Raw genomic sequence first — 14,284 nt, 5'->3', positions numbered from 1 at the left:
AAAGTGTGGGGGCCCTATGAAGGTTGGGCCCCCAGGAGTTTTTAGTTCTCAAGCTAGTCCTTGCGTAGTCTCCAACAACAGTATATTACCCTTTTAAGGATTCCTAGTAGTTCCTGACTCCATTGGTGGTTTCTGGTCCTGTTAAACTGTGATTGTCTGTACCGCTTGTCTCTCCTGTTTTGGGGATAATGTCCTACCCTGTGGTCTCAATTCTTTAATACTGCTAAGAAGATTGGTTGATTTTCAGTTTTGTCAGCTTTTTGTTGTTGTAAGGACGGGAGGACTTTCAAGCTTTTTATATATTGGATGAAAATCCAAAAGTTGTAAAAGCAACATAAAAGTGAATAAGCGTTGAGTCCACATTTGTTAACATTAGTTTCATATTGTACGAATTACTTAGTACAATTTTGGTGTTTCTGGCTTAAGTTGCTATATATTTAAAGTTACTTTGCCATTTTTTAACTTAGATACAATTTTTTAAATGTTTACAACGGACTCCATAAATATGCAAATTTCACATTTTTAATAAAAGTAAATTTCAAATTCAAAATTCAAATTCCAATAGTTTTGACACAGAATTTCTGTTTTCTTTGTAACACATAAGTCTGAGAAACAGCCACACCACAAATGGCTAACATGACGTTAACGTTTCCTGTGTCTCTATCCACTCTTGTGTATGCCATAGCCTTTCGTGTGTAACAATATGAAAATGAAGAAATAGCTTAAATTGGGGCGCCTGGGTGGCTCAGTCGATTAAGCGTCCGACTTCGGCCCAGGTCATGGTCTCACGGTTCGTGAGTTCGAGCCCCGCGTCGGGCTCTGTGCTGACAGCTTGGAGCCTGCTTCCGATTCTGTGTCTCCCTCTCTCTCTCTGCACCTCCCCAGCTCGTGCTCACACTCTGTCTCTGTCAAAAATAAATAAACTTAAAAAAAAAATTTTTTTTTAAAGAAATAGCTTAAATTGAGGAAAGCATCGTTTTATACTTATTGCAGAGGTTTGCCTATGAACACTCTTCCTTACCTAACTTGATTTAATTTCCTTGAAGAATGTCACGCTCAGCGGTCACTCTGATGGAAGTTTCCTGCAACACAGCTTCCACGTGCTACTTCTCCGTCTTTTAATCAGCCTGCTGTGTTGACAACATTTTGTTGCTTGAGGACATGTATGGGAAATGTAACAAAATAATGGTCTGATCACAAGCTTCGCTAGAAAGACATCTAGTAGCATGCTAGAGGGACTTCCCATAGAAAGAAAGATGATAAACTCAGTTGTCCATCTGGCAAATCTCCCTGAATCTATATGGAGTTCCCTTAACAACTCCTTGAAGAAGTTGAATCCTACCAGCACAGCTACTAGGATAGACCTACATCTGATGGCACAATTTTTGTTTAATTTTCCAGCATAATTCTGCAGAAAAAGTATTTGTGTTACCGGATTCTCATTAAAGCTAACCTCCTGGGGATGCTTGGCTGGCTCAGTCAGTAGAACATGCAACTCTTGATCTCAGGTTCATGACTTCGAGCCCCATGTTGGGTGTGGAGCCTATTAAAAAAAAAGAAAAAAAAAAAGCTAAACTCCTAAAATAGGCAGATATTAAAACTAATAAATAAAGGATTGACCTCAAAATAAAGAAGCGATGCATCATCTCTTGCCTTTGTCTAGTTGATCAGTCAGGGACTAGGTTTTTTGTGTTTGTTTTTAATGTAGGTGGAAGCTAAGTAGCTGACAAGAAGTGTTGACCTTTTAAAGAGCTATAATTCAGTAAAACTTGTCAAGTTATGGTGCTCCAAATGTCAAAGTGGTACTCTTGATTAATACTTTAAATTTTGGCTATTTTAAGTGGTTACCAATGGTTACATCATTTCTAACTATTTATAAGCACTATTATAATTCAGTGCTTAAATTTGTTGTTACAGTGGCTAGGCCACTGTAACTGTCATTAGCAAATTAAATGTAATCCTGTTCTGTCAGTAAATTACTCTGCTCTGTGTTCAAGTCATGTGTGGGGTAGTGGGGGCTACACTTCTCCATAATCTCCAAGGGGTATTATGATTCTCAGATCACAGTCATAACTCCCTTTTACATGATTCTTCCTATTAACATCGTTCCATCTACTCAAAGTCTGCCAGCTTCAAGTAAAGGAAATGAATTAGTGATTACCTGGAAAAGGAAAATGAATGAAATATAGTCCACCTAGTAAATATTAATTCTACGCAAATCAAACTTAATGAAGTTAACAACCTTCATCGTGTTACGCTTACTCAGAATGCCCCACTTTTTACCTTTTCCTAAATTGTATGAGAGTTTGAAAATCAAATTCAGCTTCTTATTCTTTCCTGGAAAATACAAGCTTTTCTGAATTAGGGACTGTATCTTCTTTATCTTTGTGTCCCTAATGCCTTGCACCGTGTACATGCTTAGTAAATAATACTTTAAAAATAATAGTTTAGTGAGTGACTGAATGAAGGGTTTTGCTAACTATATAAACATCACTGTTTATCATGTTCTCTGAATATATCTTATAGGTTTACAATTTATATTTTTCCTTTTCTTTGATATGAACTGATTTTCCAAAAAAGGTTAGAAGCTTGAAAGCAAAAACTAAGTTCTCCATTCTCTAAGATGCTAACAGAATAAAATAATAAGCTCTCAGTAATACATACTGATTTTTAAATCAGTTTCTAAGTTACATACTAGGGAGGAATAAGTTGAAATTCCTTATGCCAGGTTCCCTCCACAGTTAGAAGGAGATGTAATACAGAAATGTGGTGAGCATCTAGCATAGTCATTGAGTAATTATTGTTGACTGATTTAAAATATCATGTGTAACTATTTTATAAAGTAAAATGTACTGGTCAGGCTGCTTGGGTGGCTTAATGGGTTGAGACTCTAACTCTTTATTTCAGCTCAGGTCATGATGTTGCAGTTGGTGTGTTCAAACCCCACGTTGGGCTCTGTGTTGACAGTGCAGAGCCTGCTTGGGATTCTCTCTCTCTCTGCCCTTCCCCCACTCTTGCTCTCTCTCTCTCTCTCTCTCTCTCTCTCAAAATAAATAAAGTTAAAAAAAAAAAAGTACAATATACTGGTCGTATAGAGTTTGACAAATACATACACCCCTGTAACCAATGTCTCTGACAAGCAAGATTCAGAGCTTGAATATTACCATAACCTAGAACATACCCTTCTGTCCCCTACTGGTCAGCCTCCTCCACCCACAACTGCTGTTCTTTTTTTTTTTTTTTTTTTTAACTTTTTTTTTTCAACGTTTTTTATTTATTTTTGGGACAGAGAGAGACAGAGCATGAACAGGGGAGGGGCAGAGAGAGAGGGAGACACAGAATCGGAAACAGGCTCCAGGCTCCGAGCCATCAGCCCAGAGCCTGACGCGGGGCTCGAACTCACGGACCGCGAGATCGTGACCTGGCTGAAGTGGGACACTTAACCGACTGCGCCACCCAGGCGCCCCACAACCGCTGTTCTATTTTCTAATCTCGCACGTTAGTTTTGCCTGTTCATGAACTTCGTATAAATAGAATCATACGGTATGTATTTTTTGTGTCTGACTTCTTTGACTCAGCATAATGTTTCTGAGGTTCATAGATGAATAATGTTTAAGAGCTGTCATATTCTCTCAGTAGCAATCGTGTTCTTTGTTTTTTGTTGTTGTTTTTGAGAGAAAGGGAGAGAGTGGGGGAGGGGCAGGGGAGACAGAGGAAGGAGAGGGAGGGAGAGAGATAGAGACACACAGAGAAAATCTTAAGCAGACTCCACGCTCATTGTGGAGCCTGATGAGAGGCTCCATCCCACATCCCTGGGATCGTGACCTGAGCTGAAATCAAGAGTCGGGTACTCAACCAACTGAGCCACCCAGGCACCCCCAGGAGAGCATTCATTCATATTCTTAACTAAAACGTAGTGTTAACTTCTACTACCTCATGTTCATCACAACACAAATGACTTTTCTCAGTCCCCATGGACTGTGAATTCACTTTATCACTGCAAGTATCATCACTAAAATATTTGCATATAAATTAAGTTGAAGATAGAAGTTTGAAGATACAATCAAATGTAAGTCATATATTTGTAACTCTATTGATTCTGTAAGGGAAAGTTTTTTATTTTTAATAGTATTCTTTACTAGCATACAATAAGGGCAGTTTTATCTTTCCTTGTTTTTATGTATTTTCCAGACACATAGATTAAAATGAAATGCTTCATTTTTCCTTTACATTGTATGTTTTAATAGAGATCAAATTAGCTGTCTTCAGTATGAACTTGAGATAAGGGCAATAAGAAACACTTTTGTTTCCAGCCTCCACTAAGCTGCACTGGCAGTGTTTCAGGAAAATTCCCAGTATGGAGCAGTTTTATTACAATTCGGTACAATTGGTTCTTGCATAACCTTTGGAAAATCATACGTAAAACATTCTCATCTATATAAATAAAAATCACCCACACACTTTATTAATAGCTTTGTTCACTTTTTCCCTGGGACTTGTGCTGCATGTTCCCACTGTGCCCCCTTTTTCAGTCTTTTTTAAAGATAACTTTCTATACGCTTTCTTAAAGGCAAAAAGGCTAGGTAATATTAGGAATCATATGTATACGATTCTTGATAATTCCCACTAGACACAGATCTCCCCGTCGTGTTCTATAACCAGTGACTCTGTGTGGCCTTTTTACCCTTAGTAACAGGGAGTGGCTTTTTTACTAGATTCAGTCGATTTAATTTCAAGGAAGAAAGACGGAAAAAAGAGTGTACTCCCATGGAAATAAGAATCATAACATATTTAATTTGTGATCATATTTGGGAGTTTATTTTAAAACACACATTTTTCAGGTTCTGCCCCCTCCACTATTACTACGTAGCGACAGCAAAACATTCTAGGTTGAAGTCTCGGCCTTTTGTCCTCAGTCTAGTTCACTGGCCAGAAATGTGTGTGTTTTCAAGTGTCATTTTTCTCAAGTCCAAACGTAAGAAGACTTGCTATGTAATCCTCCTAAGTATATGGTATAACATGCCAGAATAACTTAATAATAAGCCTGTAGATCTAACTACCAACTTACAGGAAATACAAAGACTAGAAGAACATGTTAAATGACATCACCATCCAGAATGTGGGATACTCTGCAGGACAAATAACCCAGTTTCTTCAGCAAACGAATAGTGGCTGGGGGTAGTGAAATTTTTTTAGATGAAAACAGACTTAAGGTATGTGTCACTTATACCTCAGTTTCTAAAGAGGGAAAAGAGGAACTCCTGGCTGGCTTAGTTGGTAGAGCGTGTAACTTTCAGTCTCAGAGTTGTGAGTTCAAGTCCCACATTGGGCATGGAGCCTATCTAAAACTAATTACTTAAAATGAAAAGAGAGAGAGGGGCTCTCAGGTGGCTCAGTTGGTTAAGCATCCGACTCTTGATTTTGCCTCCGTTCATGATCCCACGGTTCGTGAGTTGGAGCCCCACATCGGGCTCTGCGCTGACAGTGTGGAGCCTGCTTGGGATTTTTTCTTTCTCTTCCTGCCCCTCCCCCCACTCGCACTTTCTCTCTCAAAATAAGTAAATAAGCCTTAAAAAAGATAGCGAGATTTAAGAGATACATGAACTAATCTGGACAAACCAACTGTGAAAAGATACTGTTGGGACAATCTGAATGTTGACTGGATATCCAATGATGTTTTAAAACTCTCAGCAGGGACAGGTGTAATAAAGGTGTTAGGGTTTTATTTTTAAGAAATACTCCTTGTTTGTTAGTGATTAAATACCAAAGTGATATCTGAGATTTCATCTCTGTCAAAATCTAGATCTGTCAAATGCTCTGTCAATAACTCTATCAAAAAAGAAACACAGGAAGTTGGAGGTCATAAAGTAAGAATGGCAAAATATCATTGTTGAAGCTAAGGAGTACATTAGGTTCATTACATTATACTCTCTAGGTTTGAAATTTTTTACCGTATAAGGTTAAATAAAAATCCACAATGAAAAGGGAAAAATTGATCACTTAAAAAATTTTTTTTACGTTTATTTATTGTGAGAGAGGATTTGAGCAAGTGCAGGGGAGGGGCAGAGATAGCGGAAAAGAATCCCAAGCAGGCCCTGCACTGTGAGCACAAAGCCCAACATGGCTCAATCTCATAAACCGTGAATGCTCACCACTTTAATAGCAAACAAAACTATATTCATTTTAGGAATAGCAGACACTTGCAGCAAACAGTACATCCCATAAGTTACTGTGTTAAATTTTGGGGGAGAAGGAAAAGGCATTTCTCATGCAGCCTTCCCTACCTAACCTGCAGGTCAGTGCCCTCCCTTCTCCCGCTGAATACCATGAAATTGTAGAGGGTAATGTTTCATTTCAAAAGGAATGAGGAACTTGGAAAGGAAGATACATCTGTTCTTGGGAAGAGCAGATAGACCTCGTGCTAGCAGTGAGACACAAGTGTGTCTGCCTTCGGCATTCAGCTTCCTGCTGAGCTGTTTGTGGGCGTCAGCTGGGACTGCTGTCTAACGGTGAAGTTGGTGATGGGGCCTTTCTCATAGCCAGGACTTTTTAGTGTCCTCCAATAAAACATGCATTTTACTACACAACATTTCTTACCTCCCGTTACTTTTGCTGAGTTCTATAAAAACGAATGCTCTTAATGAATAGATTAGCCCCTGTCCGAACATAATTTTGTACAACCTAATTTGCCTTCTGGGATTTTTTTTTTCCCCCTGAGACACTGACCCCATGGTATTTTTCTAGTAGAATATAGTCTAGGTCTAATCAGGACATGAAACTGAATACCGTAGTCACAATCAGTATTCTGATGCTTACCTGTATCACAGCAGAGAAAGTTTGCAAAATGTAAAACAGTTTTCGTCAGTGGACCTGCTTTTCGAAGTTGGAACATTGGTTTTCATGCTCTGGAGGCTTGACCCAGCCTGAGTGAAGTGATCTAGAAAGGAGTCCTCACAAATCTACATTTTAAAACAAATGTCCTCTTACTGAATTCTCTAGAGTTATTCAACCATAGCAAATTTAAGAGCAAACCAAACATTCCTGGGCCCCGATTCCAGTTGTAGTTTAAACTGTTAAGGCACAGACACCAGAGAGCAAGGTGGTAAAAAAGGAGGATTTGGGTGGTGCTGCCCTTTCTGTAGCCTTGGGTGTCCACGCCAAACTTCAACCAGTGCTGTTGGGACAGAGCACCCGAGGTTCGCAACGTCCGTGGTCCCGAGAAGCCACTACGAGGAGGGTCCATGGACCAATTTGCCATTTTCAGTGGAAAACAAGTGGCGGTTACTAATTATGATGACCCTGTACTTTGGATCTGGATTTGCTGCACCTTTTTTTATAGTAGGACACCAACTGCTTACAAAATAAGGACGTTTTAATTAATCCATTACACAGATGTGAAAAGGAGTATTTTAAGAGATGCAGTCTCTTTGAGAAATGGATCAAACTCTTGAATTCAACATAGTATGTTTGTAAATAAACTTATGGTGTGAATCTTTAACGCCTCTTCTCTGAAACATGGAATGTAAAAAATAATATTAGGCACTATACATGAGAATAGTCATTTTGCATTGGAATATATTGTAAAATCTGTTTTTTCAACATATCTGTGTAATCTAGGATATCAACTAAACATTGAGTTCTCAGAGAGCTGGAGTCATTTCTATCAATTTAACTCTTCATAGCCACTGTCACAATAATGGGAAAGTATAAAGATACCTTGCTAAATATACCTTAATTGAACCTGACTTGTCACATCTTCTAACCCGGAACTTTTGACGATAGAAAAAGGTTTAAGAATATTTGAATAAGACTGGATTTTGAAAAATACTACTCTAAAAGCATTTTTTAAATCATGAAGACTATATAATAAAATAATCATAAACATTTTTATAGCTACTGGAAAAAATAATAATTGTTACTATTTATTGAATACTGTTTGTCAGGTGGTTCCCTAAGTATTTACAGTCTTTAGTGTGGAAGTGTATGCCAAGCATATGTACTACCCAGAGTTCGCTTGAGGATTTGGAAAAATATAGACACTACAAGAGTAATGTTTGTCTCACAATCTGTCAGACAGGCTAAAGAGAGATCATTTTCTTGGAGTAGTTGGAAGTACTGTAACGAAAATATAAAAAGCGTGTTTTTTAAAACTTCCTGAGAGCACCCGTGTTTTGATGAAATTAGTAACCTCTCATCATAATGGCCAAACCCTTTGGCCCCTTACCGAAGTACCTTTTATCCTAATCCTTAGCATGTTTGCTTTCTGAATTCATTTGACATCTTAAAAAATTGTTAACAAGGAAATGGAGCTTTGACGCTTCAGAAAACATATTTTCGACTTTATAAAATTGTGTTCTACTTTCAGTTGTTCTTGGTAATGTGAATAGAATGGTGTAAAGCCTGTAGAGCCCAGTAACAAATAGTAACCCACCTAACTTTTTACCACAGATGCTATTGACAAGTGAGCAGATTTGAATTTTATTGTTTTTTGTCTTCCATGCTAACGTATAGGTGAACGTGCAAATAACTGGTAAAAGACCAACAAAGCAGTGAAAAGAAAAATAGGTGAAATATTTAATCAATGAACTAGAGAATCCATTTCTGAAGTTTCTCTGTCCCCCACCCTCCCTTATGAATTGCTTGTTAGCAGGAACTGTCTTTATTCTTCCTTATATTCTGGATAGATCACCCAGTTAGTTCATTTAAGAAAGTATAAAGGATTCTGGGGCGCCTGGGTGGATCAGTTGAGCGTCAACTCTTGATTTCGGCTCAGGTCATGATCCCAGTTGTTGTGAGACTGAACCTCACGTTGAGCTCTGTGCTGAGTGTGGAACCTGCTTGAGATTCTCTCTCTCCCTCTGCCCTTCTGCCCCATTCACGTGCACTCTCTCTCTCTCAAAAAAAAAAAAAAAAAAAAAGGAAAAAGAAAAGAAAAAGGAAATTGATGATTTAGGCCAGAAACTTTAAATAGCTTCTATGAAAAGTTGTTATTTGCTACTGCAGGGAAAACAAAATGAAACTGAAATATACGAAAGAATGAGGAAAGGGTCTCTCCTTCCATATGGTCAATCTAATAATGTTTGAGGGAAGGACACCAACGTTTTCTTAAAAAAATTACTTTTTAATTGTATCTGTCTTTAGTCCATACCTCTTTTTAGTATGGAACCAAAAAGGAGTTTGCTTTTCAAATTGGGATTTTGCAAAAGTAGAAACAGCAGCTTGTGAAAAATGTAACATATAGACCTCTATTGCCAGCCTAAAATTGCTTGTCACCAACCCCAAACTTATAACTAGAAATTTCAAACTCTGAGCATATATATCTAAATACGGAAGATTAATTAGTGCTTTCTAGTTATCTGTAGCACGTGTGTATGTACGAGTGTGCACGTGTGTGTGTGGTGATAATTAGCAAACCATATGGCAGTGTATTCAGTATTGATATTTGATAAATGAGGATGAGGAATTTTGAATTAGAAACTAGAATAATAAATTGCTCATGTACCTTTAAAAGTATCTTTTTTAAATTGAATTCTTACTGAGAGAATAACTATTAAAGTTTAATTGCAGTTTTTTGCCATTTTCCTTTGATTTTGTACTAAAAACCGCCAAGCAGATAACATCTAAACGTATTTTTTCAGTGTGACAAAGTTACATAAGAAGAGAATCCCCTAGCACGTAAAGAAAAATGCAATTATTTTCTATTCTGAATCTCCAGACTGCTGTTTTAGAAAATCATATCTGATTATTTGCTCAGCAGAAGATTATTGAGTTGATTTAGCTGTGATTTTACTTAACAAAGCTTCAACTGCATTCCTACTGTGGAGTCCAAAAAAGGTAGAGAGATATAAATGATACATTCAAACTGCGATTTTTGTGAACAGGGCCATCGATGCACCCCTCGGAGCTAATAGCGGAGATGAGAAACAGTGGGTTTGCACTGAAACGAAATGTACTGGGGAGAAACTTGACCGCAAATGATCCATCACAGGTAATGATCTTTTTATCGGTAAGCTGAAAATGTCTATAAATCTAAATGTGATTGCTTGTGAATTGCTACTTATTGTTTTCCAATATGCATATATCCATAGGAAAGCAAGATAGAGCAAAGAAGATGCCTAAAATGTACTTGGATTTTGATTCTTTATTATTTTAACCTAAATGAGAAATTGTTTTTAAACCTATATTTTTAATAAATGAAACTGCTCCTCTAGGTTTATGTGGTTAAAGTCTCTAACTGAACTGGTGATAAGGTTATTTTTTACTTCCTGCTAACTTACATTAAATAGAACCAATAGGAAGAAATGTATAGAAGCAAACTCCTAAAATTATAGAAAATATTTTAAACTTAAGTTATTGAACTGTACGTAGATCCAGAAAATGGTTGTGTTTGAAGGGTTGTGGATATTTTAATGCAAAGTATTTTATTTAAGGAGGAAAGTGGAGCCCAGAGAAGTTAAGTGATGGCCCTTGTGGCTCATGTGGCTGTCTAGAGATAAAACTGACACTAAAACCCAGACTCCCATTGGCATAATCTTGTGGTACTCTGAAAAGCGGCAGATTACTTTGCAAACACTGCTAGGGACTGTTCATAGAACCTGTATCATCCTATATTTGTTCTGTTTGGTATATTGGTGTGTATTTGATAATCATATATTTGATAATGTACTGTTGAATTTATAAATGCTAACAATATGGATGTTTTGACCTTCCTATAAAGTTCATGATCGTCTTGGTTTTAACATTCCATTAAATTAAAAATAAAATAGGTTAAACTCTTATGTGTTTGAATTCAAACTCGAGATAGAGAGTAGAAACCATGTTATAAACGTTTTATTTGTGTTTCTCTATCTTCCGCTTTCTGATAAAGTTTGTTAATGCTGACCAAGCAGTTATCTTAACCTCTTGATGTATTATGATCCTCCTTGACAGGAGGTTATAAGAAAATTTTTAATCCCCCCTCCACTTCTCAATCCAGAATGTCATACTCATTTCCAGTATGGGTTTGACAGAATTTCTTTGTGCTTTCTTTCCCGTCTGATAAGTAATTTGTCTTGCAGTCTAGCAACTTAATGATGTCTTTGTTGACTCAGGAATATGTTGCAAGTGAGGGTGAAGAAGATCCAGAAGTCGAATTTTTAAAATCACTAACAACCAAACAAAAACAGAAACTTCTCAGGTAATTAAACAGTGTATATTTAATGGATTCAACTATTTTTTTTCTTATATTTCGTCCTATGCATCCTATCTACTGATTTATTCCTCAGCTATAGTAATACAATTTTGTCTTTCTTTCAGTAACACGAAAATGAGCGTAAGATTATATACTCAGAATATACCACAAAATCATTGTACTTTCCAGAACATTTAGTTTGGAAGTAGATTTATTTGTAGGTTTTACTTTTTGTACTAGATTTGTATATATCTTTGCATACAGTTCTGATAAAATATTATGGGTCATGTATTACTATTTTTGTGATTTTTTATGAGGAATGCTGAAAAATGTTTAAATATGAATCTTAGTTAAACAGACTACCTCTGGATTAAAGAATCCAAGAAATGTCTGCTGAGTCCAATAGAGGGAGCTCATGATGTTTCAGTTTGTGGAGTTTTGAGAATGGCTGGACAGAACCCAGTGAAGACATTTTTATTTTAGAGTAACTCAAGCACCAGAACAAGTTACTCTTCTGAGAATGTGAAGTACTCTTCAGAAATTCAGAATGCCTTAATAGAATTGTCCTAAACAGTTGTTGAAAACCAGTATGTGATTATTTTATATAAGAAGAAAGGAATCCAAAAAATGTAAAGTGTATTCTTTTTTAGAATTCCTGGAAAATATGCCCTTCAATTTTGATAACGCAATGTTGATTAATTATTTCCATACTTTAATATAGTACAACATTGGGGCACCTGGGTGGCTCAATCGGTTAAGTGTCTGACTTCGGCTCAAGTCATGATCTTGTGGTTTGTGGGTTCGAGCCCGGCATCAGGCTCTGTGCTGACAGCTCGGAGCCTGGAGCCTGCTTCAGATTCTGTGTCTTCTTCTGTCTCTCTGCCCCTCCCCTGCTCACAATCTCTCTCCCTCTCAAAAATAAACATTAAAAAAACCCTTTTTTTTTTTTAAATTGTACAACATATAATTAATTTTTCATCTGATTATAGCTATATATTTAAATTTACATTAGCATGTAGCTAATGTTTTATAAAGCTTTCTTGAGGTCAGGATGTCCATTTATTTAGAGTGCTATATAATTTCAAAATCTGAATCAGTAAGAATTTTTTTTAATAGTCATTGCTATTGAGGAAAGAATAGTGAGATAATTGGCTTAATGCATTTAATTTTATGTGTGACTTGAATAATTTAAAAGGAAGAAAATTATTTGTCATTTAATAAAGTATACATTTATATTTGAGTCCCACTTTAAATAGTACCTAGGAAAATATATTGTCTATTTAAAATTTTATATTTGTCATCAAGAGAACTATTTTTACATAGTATGTTATTACGATTTTCCCAATAATAGGAAATTGGATCGACTTGAGAAGAAAAAAAAGAAAAAGAAAAAAGACAGAAAAAAGAAAAAACTTCAGAAGAGCAGAAGTAAACACAGAAAACATAAAAATAAATCCCCCTCCTCCTCCTCTTCCTCCTCCTCCTCCTCCTCCAGTGAGACTTCAGAAAGCAGCAGTGAGAGTGACAGCAAAGAAAGGAAAATACAAAAGAAGAAAAGAAAGAAAAGTAAGTGTTCGGGGAATAGCAACAGTGATTCCGAAGAGAAGGACAAGTCTAAGAAGAGAAAACTTTATGAAGAACTTTCTAGCAGTCACCATAACAAGGACAAAGCCAAGGAAAAGCCTAGGTTTTTAAAACAAGAGAGTTCTAGAGAGAATAGCAAATGGAGCCATGCTGATTCCGACAGAAAGTCCAGAAGCCATAACCAGAGCCCAGAGAAGAGAAGATCTGCAAGAAACGAGAGGAGCAGCAGGAGTCAGAGCAGGGACGAGAGGGGTAGGAGAAGCCGGAGCAGAAGTCACGGTAGTTACCAGCAAAGAGAAATAAGAAAACGGCCCCAGCGAAGCCCCAGCGAAGAGCAGGATGGAAGAAATGGCCCCAGAAGCCACGGCACAGATGTCTACAGAGGAGGAAAACCGCACAGGGAGAACCCAGGAGATAAGCGTGCCGGAGTGACGCAAAGAGAACGAAGCAGAAGTAGAGAGAATAAAGAGAGACTGTATGTGACAATTACCTGGGAATAAAAATATCTCTGCTCACTTATTAAATACCTGTGGCAAGGGCTAAATTACATACTATTGTCTTTCTAATAAAAAAGCTTTGTTTTCATTTTCCATCCCTGAAAACTGGCATATCAAATACAAAAACTACATGAGTCCTACAGGAGTGAACTTTGCAAATATTTGTAAGTAATCTCTTTTGGGGCTGTAAAAATATTTTCTGTGGAGAAATGTCTCTTGTGCCCTCTACTAGATAAAAACCCCTCTAACTCTGTGGCATTTTCTTTTTTCTGAAACATCATTAAAAGAATGGCAATACACTGAATGGGTACAATTTAATTTTCGTTACTTTTTTCTGTCTGTTCAAATTTTTACTTTTAAGATTTGAATTTACTTGAAGCAAAGTAGAATCATTGTTGAAATTCTCTAGTATGAATTCAGTAGTGGACGTGATCACTATTTCCTTGAGACATTTGAACTCCCTTCAGGTGTTCTGTTCTACCGATTTACGCTTGGATGACACCCTAGTTTTCTCTGTTGCCAGAACAGATTACCTCACACTTCAAACAACATAGATGTATTGTACAGTTCTGGAGATCAGAAGTCTGAACTGTGTCTCCCTGGGCTAAAATCAAGGTGTCGGCAGGATTGATTCCTTCTGTAGGCTCTAGAAGAAAATCCGTTTGCTTGCTTATCTCCAGTTTCTGGAGCACAGCTGCATTCCTTGGCCCCTGGCCCCTCCTTCCATCTTCGGAGCTGACAAGGGTGAAGTCCTCACATGTCATCGCTTCGCCACGTGCATCCCTCTCCCACCTTTGAGGACCCTGGTGATTAGATTGGGCCCACCAGAGAAACTCCCTACTTTAAACTGATTAGCAACCTTCATTCTGTCTGCAACCTTAATTCCCCTTTGCCACGTAACCTAACATGTTCATAGTTCCAGGGATGGGAACATGTACATCTTTAAAGGACCCTTCTTCTGCCTACCACTTACGGCCTTTCTACGACTGGCATACAGCTAACTATTAAAAGACTTCACTTCTAAAGGCTACAG

The 14,284-nt window shown here is 37.3% G+C and overlaps 1 protein-coding gene across 1 annotated transcript in view; it reads left to right on the top strand.

Annotated features, from left to right (window-relative positions):
* The window catches only part of CIR1 (corepressor interacting with RBPJ, CIR1), a 43,434-nt gene extending 29,879 nt beyond the window's left edge, over positions 1–13,555 (top strand). The window contains exons 8-10 of the mRNA XM_042949170.1: positions 9,882–9,988; positions 11,091–11,176; positions 12,522–13,555. Coding sequence (XP_042805104.1) covers positions 9,882–9,988; positions 11,091–11,176; positions 12,522–13,254 — 926 coding nt within the window. The 3' untranslated portion in view covers positions 13,255–13,555. The remainder of the gene's footprint in view (positions 1–9,881; positions 9,989–11,090; positions 11,177–12,521) is intronic.
* Positions 13,556–14,284: the final 729 nt, after the last annotated feature.

Source organism: Panthera leo, chromosome C1 (genome assembly GCF_018350215.1).
Source record: "Panthera leo isolate Ple1 chromosome C1, P.leo_Ple1_pat1.1, whole genome shotgun sequence".
Classification (NCBI taxonomy): domain Eukaryota; kingdom Metazoa; phylum Chordata; class Mammalia; order Carnivora; family Felidae; genus Panthera; species Panthera leo.
Note: the sequence above shows the minus strand (reverse complement) of the source record. Positions and strands in the feature narration are given on the sequence as shown.